Here is a 16,733-nt window from a genome sequence, read left to right as displayed (position 1 = left end):
CATGTTCTATTGTGTCCATAATGTGCTTTATTCAAAGCTTTAGGAGAAAAGAGAAAATACTCCAAAAAGACAGAGCAGTAGTTTGGAAGAGAATGATGGTGTAACATTCTGAATGAAGTAATATGTTTATCATCAGGGAGCTTCAAATGAGAAAAATAAATGGGAGAAGGCTTGGACACACAAAATAAAAACATAGTATATTTGCCTGTTTTTTCCCCCTGACTTGAAATAGAAAAAAAAAGAAATGAAAATGAAGATAATGAGAATAGACACATGGAAGCCTTCTGTGATATTATCAGACAAATTCTATTTTAGAAGACAGATGAAGAACAGAACAATTTGAAACTACATGTGACATCAATGACTCTTAAGTAAGGGAGCAACAGAAAAATATGCCATTAAAGACTTTTAATGTCTGTGTTACAAATTGCTCCTGAATGTCTGTGAAGAGGCTCAAAGCATATAAAAAAGGAAGAAGCCAAATACTAATTAAGTTATAAAGTAAGTATATGATTATGTCAGTTTCTATCTTAGTATCTTCTTAAGTCTTGCTACATATTATATCAAACATTAAGCCTAACTATTAACTTATAAAATAATACATACTGCATAATGAATGAGAAAAAAGATTTAAAAGTGATCAAGAACTTCACTTTTTCTCTGTGATATGGCAAAGCTTCATTAATGAACTCAAACTTACCTCTTTCAGGCCAGAAACAAGAGAAAAACAGCTAGTGTATTTGTCCATATTCCTGGTATTATATTGATATAAAGTGATTAAGTTACAGTAAAGACGAGAGAACTTCAAAGTAGAAACAAGTGAGAAAGCAAGGGCTTCAGAAACCAAAAGACCTTGGCCAGTTTGCTTAAAATACTGTCATACATTATCAAAAATGTCTGTGTGACTAGTGGCTTCTTCCTTACACACAAATTCTGGAGGCTTGTGTCACTTGATTTCTTTCAAAATCACTGAAGATAATTTCTAAGGAAGATGTAGAAATTCCCAGGGTAGGGATATGACTATGAGGCTTGATCAACTGTTTAGCATCTGCATTCCTAGCACCACACACACATCTACATCTATTTATTGAAATTAGACTTTCAATAAATAAAATTTAAATAGCAGGAACTTCTAGTGAAGAAACAAGACACAGCAGATTAAGAAACTGACCAATGTCTTTTCTATTTCCACTTTGCAGTGAGATTAATGGGTCCCCACTTGAGTCATCCATGTTACTTAGCTTCTTTGGGTCTGTGGACTGTAGCATGGTTATTCTTTACTTAATGGCTAATATCCACCTATAAGTGAGTATATATCATGTTTGTCTTTCTGGCTCTGGGTTACCCCATTTAGAATGATCTTTTCTAGTTCCACCCATTTGCCTGCAAATTCCATCATGTTACTGTTTTTAATAGCTGAGTAATACTCTATTGCATATATGTATCACATTTTCTTTATCCATTCTTCGATTGATGGACATCTAGTTTGTTTCCAGGTTCTGGTTATTATGAATAAAGCTGCTATGAACATAGCTGAGCAACTGTCCTTGTGGTATGGTAGAACGTTCTTTGGGTATATGTTCAGGAGTGGTATAGCTGGATCTTGAGGTAGACAGATTCCCAATTTTCTGAGAAACCACCATATTGATTTTCAAAATGGCTGTGCAAGTTTGCACTCTCGCCAGCAATGGAGGAGTATTTCCCTTGTTCCATATCCTCTCCAGCATGAGCTATCATTTGTGTTTTTGATCTTAGCCTTCCTGACAGGTGTTTTGATTTGCATTTCTCTGATGGCTAAGAATGTTGAATATTTCTTTAGGTGTTTCTCTGCCAGTTGGGATTCCTCTGTTGAGAATTCTGTTTTTTTTTTTTTTGATGTCTAGTTTCTTGGTGCTAGAAGGTACTCTGTAGATAGAGTACCAGAAAAGAAAAATAACCACCCATCTACAAACCCTGTGCCCTACAATAGAGACGTGACTGCAAGATGTACTGATGCTATAGTGGCACAAATGGTATGAGAAAGAGCAACAACTTTTGATTGAATTTGAGGTCCACTAAATGAAATGGATACCATACCTGACACTGCTAAAGTGACCAAGAATCCAAGACTAAACTGGTCATGGTTCTAGGGGAAAACACACTACTATTATTCTCTGAGAGAATCATAACAATAACTCCTCACGGCATAACGATATACCCATAGATCAGTGTATTGTTCAGTCATCATCTGAGGGGCTTCTTATTGAAGCAGATGGTTAATAACAGAGACCCACCTCTGGAAAATGCACAGAAAGTGAGAGACTTTGGAACACTCAATCCTAAATGGTCTTACCCTCAAGACTAAGGGGTCTATGTAGAAGAGGAGACGGAAGGATTGTAAATGAGGGGATGGACGACTCCTAGGAACCAGTGTCTTCCAGACACAACAGGAATGATGCACATATGAACTCACATAGACTTTGGCAGCACACAGATATCTGCATATATTCAAGCCAGACAAAAAATCCAGCACTAAAAAGGAGAAGTAGACTCTAAGTCCCACCCCTAACCAAGAAGCTGTTTGCAATTAATACCTTGTAGGAGAGGTGAATAAGTTTTCTCCAATGGAATGTCACTGGGTTTATCAACCACACTCACAGGCAGGCACAATAACCAAGAGTAGATAGCCAATACAAAATGAAATTTTTTTCTTTTTGTATTGCTTGAGAATTTTTTTTTCTTATTGGTCATTTGTCTGATTATTTTCTGATTTATTGTGGTTTGTTGTTGTTGTTGTTAAGTGGAGAAAAAGTATATGAAGTTTAGATGGGTAGGAAGGTGGGGTATATCTGGGAGGAGGTGGGGGAGGAAAAATTAAAATGTTTAATGTTTTGCTACATGTAGAATCCATAACCCAGTCTATTTGTAATATCTCATTAGCAGCTGCCATTTATTATATACTTTGTTGTTGATAGACATTATATTAAATGCTTTATAAACATTCAGAAGCCCACAAAGTGGGAGAGAATCTTTGCTAACTCTACAAATGGTAGACAAATAATATCCAGAATATAAAGAACTCAGAAACCAGAGTTAATGGGCTTGGGATCTAGACAGTGTTTTCAAAAGAAGAAAAAAAAATTACTAAGAAATATCGCAAAAAATGTTCAATTAGGGAAATGCAAACCAAAACAACTTCGAGATTTTTGTCTTACTCTGGAAAGAATGGCAAAGATCAATGGAACAACATGAAACAAATGATGAAGGGGATGCAGGAAAAAGGAACTCGTACTCACTGCTGGAGGGATTGCAAAGTGGTGTAACCATTGTGGAAATCAGGATGAAGAACCCCCAAATGGCTATAAATAAATCTACCATATGATCTACCTCTAACACTTCTTTACATATGCCCACAGAATGCTACATCATACTCTAGAGATACTGCTTAACCAAGTTCATTGCTGTTCTATTCCCAACATCTAGGAAATGGAAACAACCTAAATGTCCTTCAACTGACAATAAAAATGTGGTACATATACACTATGAAGTACTATTCAACTTTAAAAAAAATGAAAGTATGAACTTTGAAGATAAACGGATAGAACTAGAAAAGATTATATTGAGTGAGGTAACACAGAAAAGACAAACATCACACGTTCCCTTTATTATGTATTTCTTGAAATATAACAAAGGAAAAAGTGGTCAAATATAATCATGTAAAACATTTATACATCACAGTGATCTAGAACTGAATTATGTATTGTTACATTTGGACATGAAGTGTTTGCCAAAGTTCTGTGTATTGAACACTTGCTTCCCAGCTGAAACTTGAACTTGCACCTACTTAAAGAAGTGAGACAGAGAAGGGAAACCCACTTCACTCTCGGGTACTGGGTAAATGGTGAGCACTGTAAAAATCACTATTAGGATTAATGGCAAGTTCTTTAATTCCACACTGTTATCACTCTTGATGTTCATTTTCTGTAAATAGGCAAAAAAACTATGTTAAAGTCAACAACAAACACTTTAAAGGTTGAAATTGTGGCTTAGTTCTAGATCCTCTGTCATACATGAAGCTGTATGTTCAATTCCTAGTATAATAAAAGGGGGGGAGAGGTAAATTTTTAAAGAGATATATACATCTGTATTTATTGCTTCTATTCATCATATTGTAAGAAGTCCTAGCTAGAACAATCAGACAAGACAAAGTAATGAAAGGTATCTATCTACATTGGAACAAGTTGGAGTCAAATAGTCAGTTTGCAGATGACAAGATTTTCTGTAAAGAAGCTCCCCAACATTAAATAATACATTGTACAATGTATACATGTACCAAATCAGCATATTATCTAGTATGTATTTTTTGTCTTACATATCAGTAAAAATTTTAATAACTAATTAAAAGTTTTAAAAGGAGAATTTAGTGAGAGAGAGAAAAGGAGATTACTGTGCTCACATGTGCCTTTCATGCATGTCATTGTTGAAGAGCATAACTCAATGACCCGAACGGCAAAACTTCCTGGTTCTTCTGCTGGCACTGTCAAAATGGAGACCTGAAAACCAGAACAAATAATAGAAATAACTGTTAGGTCTCTTTTATTTTTCTATCTTTTGAGTGTTAACTTCACAGTTCCCAAATATCCTTTGATACTTGAAAACATTTTGCTTATAAAAATTTCATTTGGGAGTAAAAGGCAAAACATGCAACACAAGTCTCAATATCCAATTTCTTCATTATTACTCATGTTTATACAATTCCCATCAACAATGAATATTTCAAATCTTTAATACTGATTCCATTCATCACACATCACATACTATTCACAGGAATGCAATTATAATATTACTGTTAAAATATAAGCACTCTGCTCCTTGAGATCAGATTATAATAATAAGTGGTCTTATCTACTACTGATATGATATATGGCTCATATTTTAAAGGCTTTACATGACCATCACATCAATGATTCTCTGGAGAGCTGAAGTTTCCATGTAATTACTCAGTCAAATCTACAATCTAAGGAAATTATAACCTCTTAAAGGAAATGCTAGTGAAAGAGAAAGCCCCAATTTCACTTTTCCCTGCTTGTGCTGTGCTTGCATTTTGACTAGCAATGCAAAAAGGAAGCAACTACAACACATTTTTAAAATAGAAATTGTCACGATACCAATGACTATCCTACTTGCCATCTATTTGGCGGCTTATGATGTTTCAAAAACAGTTCTCCATGTTCCTCTTAACTCTCTTTGCTGCTATTAAGGATAGAAAATGTACTTTAGCATCAAAGAGAGAGAAACCACTAAGACACTGAACACTGTGAAATAATGAAATGACTGGGACTAAAAATATGATCATAATTGAAAACGTTCCTTTAATGATTCAACCAACATGGAAGAATTTCTTTTGATTCCTGCAATTATCATAATTTATTACTGAGATACAATCGGTATTGTTCTACTGGAGCACCTCCCTCACCTAAACTCTGAGAAGTTGACTGTTTCAAGTATTACAGAGATTTAAAAAACCATTACAGGAGAATCTCCTCAACTCTCTAACATCACTAAGCAATAACCCTCTAATCTTCTTAGTTCTACTTGCAATTCAAAATAAAGATCTACAGAGAAGTGGGAAAGAGAGGAAGGGGTTGAAGGAAATAAAGGACTGTGATTTTGTCAGCTATGTGGAGGATGGATCTCAAGATGACAGATGGGAAGCAGGGTGACAAGTTAGAAGGTAGAGATTATAAACATGGAGACAGTAAAGTTAACCACAAGAAAGGGAAGAACTGAGAGAGCTTTTATCAAGTAGAAGGATAGGACCCGAAGGTTGAGAAGATGTCAGAAAGAAGTTTGTGTGGCTAGAAAAATATCAGTTCCGTTCTCAGAGGCAGTGAGCAGTAGAAGAAAAGCACTGTGAGGACAGAAGATGGTGACTTCAGCTTTAAGTGCCTATCTCTTGACAGTCACCCAACAGAACTTTGGCCTGTGATCCTGGAAGCCCTAGGCCTCTAAGAGCTGACCTCCAGCATTTATGTGAAATTGAGACTATGGATTCGAATACAGGAAATCATTTGAGTGTGCAGACAGACAGATAATATAGTTGGATGAAGGGAGTATTTTGATATTTAAGAATAGGAGAAAAAGAAAAAGAGTGTCAAAAAGGCAGAGAAGGAATAGTCAATGTTCTGAGGAGGCACAGGGCATGAAAGCCAAAGGTGTTCAAGAGAAAGAGAGAAAAAAATGTCAAAAGCCATCAGGAAAGTTCTGGTAGAAAATAATAAAAAATGTCTCCTGACCCTGAATATCACTTTTTTTTAAAAAAAATGCATTTAGTAACAGAAATTGTGGTAGACGTGTATGAGCAAAAGCAAGACCGTGGTTTAGAAATGCCTGGGAGTTCAGGAGCTGGAAGCAGCAAGTACAGTGTATAGAACATCCTATTAAAAAGAAAGGAGAGGCTGAGTACTAGGTCGAGATGGAGGCAGAGATTGGGCTGTTTTGTTTTTAATTGTAAAATTTCAGTCAATGTGTCTGTATAGCATTCATGTATACATCAAAAGCACCTGTGAGGGAGGTTGCCTATAGACAAGGAAGACACAGACCCCCTCAATCACTTTGCAATGGTGTACATATACTGTGGGTGGTAGGGTAGAGATTCAAGTTCTTTTGTGCATGGTGAGTATCTTATTTTACCCAGAGAAACAAGAAGATGAGAAGTTATCAAAAGCCAGTGGAAGAATTTGTATGTGAACAGGATCCAGCTGAATGAGGCTGATATCATGACTTTGTGGGAGGGCCAATCTGCTTGGTTGTATAGCTTTCTCAAGTGGCCCTCAGTGATATGAATACAATTAATAGCCAGACACAGGAAAGAGATTTTCCTCTGTGTTTCCAATGGAGACCTAGCAACATGGGACATGAAGGTGTTAGAAAGAGTATCCACTACTGTATCTAAGGCAAAGGAAAGGAAAAGGGTAGAAGAGAGATGATTAAAAATTGAAAGAATTCGAGGGGCAATTCTATGAACAGACAGATGGGAAAAATGATTCAAAGAGATGGGAAGACTGGAACAGATTCATGATCCTCATGTCTATAATCTTCAGATTTGACTGGACCATTGACATGGCTCAAAAGACTGTACATAGAACAGGCCACTCCATGAAATGATTATTATACATCTTTCAGGTTTGATTTGCTTGTAAGCCTCATACTTGGGAGAGGACTTCACCTTGTAATTTAAAGAATGGAATTCATCAACTCCCAAACTTACAAAAAATAGTTCCATTTTCTCCCTCTTACTTTAACACACCAGACAATGCTTGGGCTGGTTTTTCTCTGACTTTTGGTTGGACTTCAACTCATCAATTACTTTCTTTCTTGCCTGAGTATCTCAACTTCTCTGCTGACTCCATTCAAACAGCTAAAATATGTAACAACCTTTTAAAAGAAAGCCGTCCTCACTTCCACATCCCTCTTCAGGGACCAATTCCTCTTTCTTATAAAGAATTGCCCCTACTTGCTCTTTTCCTGGTTCTGTCTCCTTGTCCCCCTCAGATGCATTCACAAAACCCATGGTTTAATCGGAAATCTAGACCCATCAACCAACAATGCCAGCCCAATGTGAAGAGGGAAAAACAACTGCTATATAATGTCTTTAAGCTATCCTACGCTAATCCTTGTTGTACTGAACTGCACTTCTTAGTTGTCTGTCTGTTTTTGTGCCCCTAGGCTACGTGGTATTTGAACCAGATATGCCATCATAGTTATCAATCTCTCCGAGGAGGTCAGAACTCTCTGGCTGCTGAGGAAGAGGCACTTGTTTGCTAACCATTAAATGAATGCTCAGTTTTAGAGATTTAATACACAGCATAGGGGCTATGGTTACTAAGACTATATTATAAACTTAAAACTTGCTAAGAGTGGACTTTCACTATTCTTGCCATAAAAAATGCTCTGTAAAGATAGACATGTTCATTAGTTTGACTGTAGTATTAAGATCATCATGTACATATATTTCTTTTTTTAACAAACATCTTTTATTTTAAAAAAAATAAGAGGACTGAATCACCTGTTGATCTGAATCCGTTTTTAGTACAGATCCATCTGTAATCAGGACTGCCCTGGATATCTGCCTGCAATGCACAAAAGAGGAAAGCAGTGATTCAGATTCTATGGTTAAGTTTCAATTATTGTTATGTAACTAGCAGAAGGCATGTTTCAAAGATTTAAGTAAGGATAAAAGTGTCAAAACCAAGTCAAGTTCTGCTTTAATCTTTTCTTGGCTCAAGAAAGAAGGATGCACGACCTACAGACAAACTCCAGCTGATGCAAAGGAGAAGAAATTCTGCTAGGCTCCCCTCAAAACAGAACCAAGTAGGGAAGAATGGTAAGAAACAGAGTTATACCTTCGGTTTGGTATACCTCTGCATGCTCCTTGAAAAGCAGAATGATGAGAAGGGACAATATATCTACATGGCCAGAAGTGTTCCCTTCCTTTGCGTAATGGGTGGAGGGTACCTTACCTGTACTGTACACGGGAACATGTGTTCTCAGAAAGGTAACTGTCTTCAATAACGAAATGTTTAGATATTATTCTTTGACCAAACTGATCTATCATTGCTTTACATCTATAAAGAAGATAAGCATAGAAGAAAAGATCATATTAATGATTAAGTAATTGAGAAAATGAAATAATGAACTGCTGATTTTGATTTGAAACCTTGTGAAACTTAAAATTGCCAAGTACTCTGCATTTTCTAACAATGAACTAGAGACATATTCTAGTAGTTATTCTGACATCTTTTAAACTATAACTGCATGTAAACTGTTACTTAAATATTTATTTTGATTGTCATTAGTCTGTAAGTGTAAGGCCAGCAAAGCATTATTGCACAATTCCAAGCTTTCCTCACATTTAGAAACTAGAAGCCATTCCTTTGTTTAGAAAAAAAAATCAGCTTTCTTTTTTCTACCTTTAACAGTTCTAAGAGGAAAAGGAAAGCTGATTAAATATCTTGTTGTATCATTCCCAGCCTGTAAAGGCCACTAAAGGCTTTTTATTTTCTGTTAAGTGTTGCTTTCTCTTTTGTTCAAGAACAGCTATCTGGTCACGCGTTTGATAATGTTTTAAACAGAAAAAAAAAAGGATAGAGCCTCTTTTAATATCTGTTTCCACTTTACTTCAAAGGATAATCATGGAAAGATTTCTTTCAAGTGCTGTTTCCAAATAAGGAAAACACTTATGCATGGACATTATCAGGTCTCTGTCATCTGATATGTGTTGGGACAATGAATCATATAGAACCCTCCATTGACCTTCTTTCAATGTGTCTAGATAAAAGGATGAAAATTAGAATCCATCTCCTTGCAGTGCTACAAGTTATAAATGTACTTTATAGGGCTCATTATCCAAACTAATGGACTAGGAGCGACATCCTTGAAACGGACTTACCAGCACTGACAAAGCCACTATACAGTATTTCAGGAACTATATGCAAATGACTGTATGTTTGCTGTATCTTTTTATTATGGAAATATCAATTTGCTTTTGTCACAGCTTCTTTTAGTACAGGAATTATTTTATTAGAAATCCACTTATATGCTGGTCCTCACAAAAATGCAAGCAAATGATTTTAACACTCATGTCATATTTAAAATATTCTGCTATAAATTAAAGTATCCTCAATTGGTCTAAACAAGCCAAGTAAGGGATCAATTAAAGGCATATATGAACTAAAAATAAAATGACCAGCATCCAAAACCAATGAAAAAAGGAAATGAATTTGTATTTTGCTGTTACCATTGAATAAATGGCACACCACTGCTGGCAGGTTAGACTATTATGTCTCACAATGTTATAAAATACTTAGAAACAAGTAAGCATATTTTAATATAAATCTGTTGTATTAATATTTAAATGACTTCCCCATCTTACCTACACTTCAACTCTCCTTCATTTCCTTAAACTAAGAGCTCACCTCACCTATAACATATTTCACTAAATTAGCACAAAGGACTTACATCAAATATTGTCCAAGATAATTTTTAAAAAGTAGAAAGATAAGTTTGTTTTTTAACCTCCTACTTTGAAGCATTCATAAACAATTTAAAAATCAAAGAACTTGAAGGAATGGAGAAGAGACGTTTGCTGAACTGTCATGACATACTGATTATATTTGTCCTGTAACCACTGGCAAACATTTCTTACTTTTAACTAAGAAGCTACAGAAACTGAAGAAAGAAAAATGCAGACAGGCAAAGGGAGTATAAAGTGCTATGTACGTTGAAAGGACTGAGGGTATACAGATTTGTCTTTTGCTGAAACTCAACTAATAAATACTTAAGGATGGGGCACAAGTATAATTTTATCTAAAAGGATGATGGAAAACACTGAACTGTAGTTCATGATGTCCATATTGAAGTGTTTAGGGTGAATTTTACTGATATCTGCAATTTACTGTGGAATGCATAAAAGATGAATCAATAGAAGGCTCAAGAGTTGAGTAACTGAGAAGATGTGTGAATAAGCAAGTATACTGCAATGTTCACTGCAGAAATTGAGCAGAAGACATAAGAGGTGTTCACTTGAAATTCAGTGTTGGCAAAGGGTTTGAAACTGAGAAAAAAGGTGCTTTTCGTATAAATCTTCAACCTCAGTGCCTTTGCAAAAGGCTCCTATTATCAAACAAATGAGCAACCCAGAAATAAACCTAGCCCTCAAGATTACAAAGTCTTTCCTCCTTTGTTGGTTTCCAAAGACTAATAGGGATCTGTTGGTGACTGGCAGACACTGTTGTCAGGTGTTACAGTATTAGGAAGAATTAATGCAGATAAACCCAGAGAGGAAATAACGAGATGTGGATACACGCAAGCTCAACTATGCAGGGATAAGATGCTAATAAATGTGCCTGTGTATGCAGAAGCTTTAGATGAAACAGTGATTTCCAAAGGAGGAGGAGGAGGAGAAGGAAACAAATCAGAATCACACCTGGGGGACTTTTTCAAATAATAAGTACCCCTGGAGATTCTGATAAGCTTCCAAGTCCCAAGAAAGAATCAAAGCGAAGCCTCTGCTACTGTTGCTTATGTTACACTAAAGTGAGAAAAATAAAGAGCTCCAGATAGAGAAATTACCCACATCTGTACAGAGTGAGGCGACTATTACATATGCCCAGTCTTGGTCTGGTAGACAGTAACACCATGACTCACCTGTTAGTCTCATTCTTACCCTGAAGTACTAAGGCAGTAGCCCTAAGCAAAGCTGTGCAAACCAAGACATATTAAGCAAGTGGTAAGATTTGTTTTCCCTCAGATACCTGACTTATTGCCATATATTCAGCCTAATTGGGAGAACAATGAAGAACGAATATTGATTTGGGACCTACTCTTAATCTTTGTGTTATAAAGATTAATATAAAAATTAGATGACATTCGCTTAATGGAAAACAACAAAATGAAACAGTGCTGCCAGACACATTAAAATACCCTCCTGCCTACTCCTCCCACATAAACCTGAGGAAGCCATTAATGATTAACAGCATTTCGGACTTAGCAGAGGGCCTTGCTGAGCCTCATAAATAGTAAATTGAGAAGGAACATGATAGGAGTTCCTAGTTACAGGGACACTATGACCAAGCTGATCATAAGAATCACTGAAGCTAGACAGAACATATCTTGGGCAAGGCTTTCTAAATCAACAAACCACAACACTTACTCAGTTCTTGGTTCATTGATACAACAGCATAAATAGCAAAATGACAATAAAGGAGGAAAAAAAACACAGCAAGTTTAAATCAAAACATCTGGAACTCAGTCAAGAAGAGAACATAACAGTATTAATGGGTATGCAATCCCTTTGATCTTCAGAATTAAAATCTCAGGCAATAACACAGTATGGAAATGAGAAATGAAATAATAAAAAAGGAAAATACTAGTTAAGGAAATGCTAAGATTCTTAATCATTGAAGGAAACAAACCAGGTCTTCCTATTGGACACAACTTGTGAGTTCTCTCAAAGGCATTAGTTCCAATTTTACATCTTTCAAAATACTGTTCCAAAATGTTTCACAATGATATTTCTAGGGTGGATATCTACTACAGTCATTTCATCTCATTAACAGAATTGGGTTTTTAGTTGTTGCTCTGACTTTTCATAAGATGTGTATCTATCTTCCTAATTTGTACTAATTTATTTTCTTGATAGTCTACTTATTTTCTTAGAAATATTTAATTGGCAAGTAAAAACTATATATATACATATATTTAAGGAATACAATGTGATAATCTGACATGTATACACTGTATAATGAATAAAAGAATCAAATTAACACATCGAGTTACCACCTACAATTACCATTGGGGAGTGAAGATGTTTAAAATCTGCTCTTATCAAATTTCAAGTACACAATGAAATTATCATTACCTACTTCCTTTTTATATCTAGCTTGTTGTGCTCCAAATTGACTTTAACACAGTTCGACATCTACTTTCTTCCCTTGTAATCTCTCTACCAAGTAAGGCTATGACCTGCAGTTATAACTTTCCCACCCAAATCTCTCTTCATATCTAATCTACTACTATTATATTAGATTCCACCTTAAAATATTTCTTGTAATTAGCCTCTTTTCTCCCACATCACTGACACTGTCTTAGGCTCTGGTAGCACTTAATAAGGCAGTGGACTGCTATGAAGCTGATACCTTATTTATTCAACATAAAAATACGGCAAGGCAATTAGCTGTGCAACATACTGTTCCAATAGGTGATAATGAAGATACAGACACAGGCAATTTTAAAATAATAGTACTGCTCAGCAATAAAAGGTAAGGAAAGAAGCCAGGCAGTGGTGATGCATGCCTTTAATCCCAGCATTTGGAAAGCAGAGGCAGGCAGATCTCTGTGAGTTCTAGGCCAGCATGGTCTACAATGTGAGTTCCAGGACAACCAGGGCTACACAGCCCTGTCTCAGAAAAAACAAAAACAAAACAAACAAAAATGGCGAGGAAAGACCATTACAGAGTACTAAGAGAGGTATTTAACTCAGCTTTGAAAGGATGGGCAGAGTATCAGGGAATGTAGTTCTGAGGAAGTGATTCACGATGTTTGTCCAGGAACAAACAGAGTTAAGCAAACAAGTCTGAGAATGTCTCAGGTACAGAAACTCACAATCACTTCAGTGTTAGCTGTTCAGAAGGTAGGAAACAAGAGGGACAAAGAAATGAGTGGCAGGCATCAGCCAGATGTCTCCTATAAGGTTTTAGAGTTTATTCGGAGATGATAAAAAGTCATGGAGGCTCTTTACATTTCTTCTTCATAGAGAAGAGAGCTGTATCTGTGGACCAAATAACTCTCAAGATATCTGGTTACATTAAGTGTTTTATAATGTCTTCCAGTAGCCTTTAAATTGTATGAAAACAAAAATCTCGATTTTGTCTTGTTTCCTTCTGTATTCCCAGTGCCCAGTACATAGAAAACAACTAATACTTTCATGAATGGGGAATGGACAGATGATGGAAGTATTCTGCACAAGTGAACATTAAAAGCAAACAATTGTGATTCTAGAGGTAAAGAGTATCTTTTCATTACAATCCTTCTTCCAAATCACTGCCAGGATTACTTACCCTATTGAAAAATACAGCTAATAAGTCATACTTTTTGGCAAAGAGTAGAACACAACAGACCTTCTTCCTTTAGGGCATGCCACGGTTTCCAATTACATATACTACTACTGTATACTGAACTACTTTTATGTGTAATCATGGTTTTATGAGGTTTATCTGCTTTGCTAAGACTGCAAGAACCCTACAAGGTATGGTTAGTCAGCCACTCCACTTTTTTATAATAACACTAGGGCACAGAGGAGTTCAACATCCTCCTTAATTTTACACAGGTTGGAAATGGCAATGTCAAAATTCAAATACAGTTTATGTGTCATTGAAGGCTGCACTGTTCCCTTAAATCCCAACACAAAGACACAGGGTCTATATTTTATTTCCTTTTTTTTTTTTAAATCATACCACAACATAGCAACTAGCATGAGAGTTGGTAAAGGGCAAGCTTCTAGAATATAATTATTACCATTTTACAAAAGGGATACCCTACAATCAGAACTTCAGTAATGGCACAAGTAATGGAATCTTAGCCTAACAAACGACTATTAACATCCAAATATCCAGGGAAGGTAAGCGGAAAAAAAGAATATTTCTAAAATATCCTAACAACAAATCTAGTAAGCAAAATAGCTAAAGTATACATAGAAGATGAACACAAGGACTATTTTTTACAGGCCACTAGTCCAAAGTCATAGCTACCATATCCAAATGTATAATACTGTACTGCTAAAGAGCCAAACTTAATTTATCTGAATTTTATCTAATGAGCACAACTACAAAGGAAAAGAAAGTTGTTCAAGAAGAGCTTTCAGTGTTTAAAAAAAATCAAAGAGTAGAGTGTTAGAATTTTGGGGAAAATGATTAGGAGATATCTTAATAAGCAGTGCTATTGGGTAATATAGTATGGAGAGGATAGGCAAAACAAATTAAGCAAAAATGAAAAAAAAATCAAGCTCTATGTAAATATAGGGATAACGTTGGTTACATATTCCATATAGTATAATATCATGTGCCTCCTCTCTCAAAGTTTATTTCATACTTTAATATGTAAATAGGATATCAACCTCAATGCTGTGGTCATTAATGTTTCTGTCAACTTTCTTAAACAGAAGGTAAAAAGCGAAACACATACACAAAGCTAAAGTCTTTCTAAGCCTCACTCATTAACTCATTAGAGGGTTACTGAGGATAATGAGTGATAGAGACATGCCTTATTAATGAAGATATTAGTGATATCTTGTATTTCCTAAAGAGATTTTATCAAATAACCATACAAGGGGACTAACATAGAGGTCTGACTTAGTGTTTGAGATTTAAGGACTCTGACCTAAAGCATGGGCAAGTTGTAATTACACTAAATGGGAGAAGCAATGTCAAATGTTCCATCTAGTAAGATAGGCAAACTAAAAGAATACAAATCTTTGCAGGTTGCTTGCTTAAGATTACAATTACAATAAACAATTTTCTAAGTCACCATAGAGTCCTTAAAAAGAAACAAATATTGGATGTACTCGACTTTAAGATCAGGATTTTAAACAAAATGATCTTGTACTTTTAGGTCTTCACAATATATCTCCTATTACTGCCATTTCTCTAAAATAGTAGATCTTAAATGAGAACAGTGTTTGGGAAAGATAATTAGGCTGAAACCAATTTGAATTAAATTTAGCTTTTGATATTTACATAAACTTGGCCATTTTATCAGAGGTATACACTTTTGATTATAAAATACTATATGCCTTTATTTTTACATATTTCTTAAGGAAGAACTTTGAAGATCACTTACATGACTCATCTGGTGAGGTGACAGGAAATAAATCACATCACTCCAAGCCAAGATTGCAAACTATACTATTATAGTTAAATTGTTAAAGCTTGGAAGGAATAAATGTTTCAGTAAGAGAACTGCATGCTATATGTAGAAGGGTTTAATTAAAAAAAAAACACAAGCAAGGTCTGGGCAGTGATGGCACATGTCTTTAATCACAGCACTTGGGAGGCAGAGGCAGGTGGATCTCTGTGAGTAAGAGGCCAGCCTGATCTATAGAGTGAGTTCCAGGATAGCCAGGGCTACAAAAAGAAACCATGTCTCAAAAAACCAAAACCAACCAACCAACAAAAAACCCCAATAGATAGGAAAATGATGTTCCTTGTTAAACTGTGGTTTAAGCAAAATAACATAGCACAAAATAGACACCGTGCTATTTGTTTATAAAAATAGACATAAATTGTTCAATTTGTTTATAATTTCTCATTACTCAATAATGTGACTACTAGCCCACACTTAGGCATATGAAGTATTTTAAGTTCGCTTATTACTAAATGTTAAGGAAGAGCCAACTAAGTACTTTCCAATATCTATTAAAGTAACCAAAGCATCATGTCAAATCTGGAAGAAGACTCAATGATTATTACTGAGTTCTTCTAAACTATCTTACAGATGAAGGAATTGGCCCCAAATAGGACTTGCTGTTGTTGTCATTCACATCATTAATATGAATCAAAAGCCGCTCTCATTGCAAAATCAACAGACCTTTGCATACCTTAGGTGTTGTTACTAAATACAGTGCTTCAGGATGGTACGGAGATACAAAATATTTTAAACTAGAAGGAAAGCTGCTTACTACCTTAAGTTCATACTGTCAGTATATCTGACAAGTTCATCTAGACAAAACCTTATAATAAATTAAGATTTAGGGTACCCAAACTCATCACAGAACATAGTACTCTTGCCTAAATCTTTAAATTTAGCTTACAGAGATGACCACTGTATCTCACTGTCATTGAAGAACAATTTATATGAGATTCTCTGAGGTATTGCTTATAACTGTAGTTTCCTATCCAAAAGTGGTGACAAACACTTGTAATTTTGGGGTACACAGTGAGAACCTGTCTCAAAACACCAAACCAACCCAATAGAAATTTAATGCCAGCAGTATCTAAAAGAATATTTACTCAATTCAATTTTCCTGGTCACTTTATAGTTTTAAAATTACCAGTTGGAGGTTCTTAGGATTTCATTTATCTGTTCCAAGTAGAATCTGTATAAGTTCATAAATGTAGATCCTTTGTTTAGAATAGCATACCCATTTCAAGAAAGAAAAAAAGGAAGGAAGGGAGGAAGGAAGGAAGGAAGGAAGGAAG

General features: G+C 35.5%; 1 protein-coding gene across 1 annotated transcript in view; it reads right to left on the bottom strand.

The window, feature by feature from the left end:
* The window catches only part of Chm (CHM Rab escort protein), a 160,514-nt gene that overhangs the window by 22,805 nt on the left and 120,976 nt on the right, over nucleotides 1–16,733 (bottom strand). The window contains exons 10-12 of the mRNA XM_006991157.4: nucleotides 8,502–8,606; nucleotides 8,048–8,111; nucleotides 4,436–4,532 (exon numbers count right to left, since the gene is read on the bottom strand). Of these exons, the coding sequence (XP_006991219.1) occupies nucleotides 4,436–4,532; nucleotides 8,048–8,111; nucleotides 8,502–8,606 (266 nt within the window). The remainder of the gene's footprint in view (nucleotides 1–4,435; nucleotides 4,533–8,047; nucleotides 8,112–8,501; nucleotides 8,607–16,733) is intronic.

The sequence above is a fragment of the Peromyscus maniculatus genome, chromosome X, assembly GCF_049852395.1.
Source record: "Peromyscus maniculatus bairdii isolate BWxNUB_F1_BW_parent chromosome X, HU_Pman_BW_mat_3.1, whole genome shotgun sequence".
Taxonomy (NCBI): domain Eukaryota; kingdom Metazoa; phylum Chordata; class Mammalia; order Rodentia; family Cricetidae; genus Peromyscus; species Peromyscus maniculatus.
The sequence above is the reverse complement of the archived record's forward strand: the minus strand, read 5'-3'. Positions and strand labels throughout refer to the sequence as shown.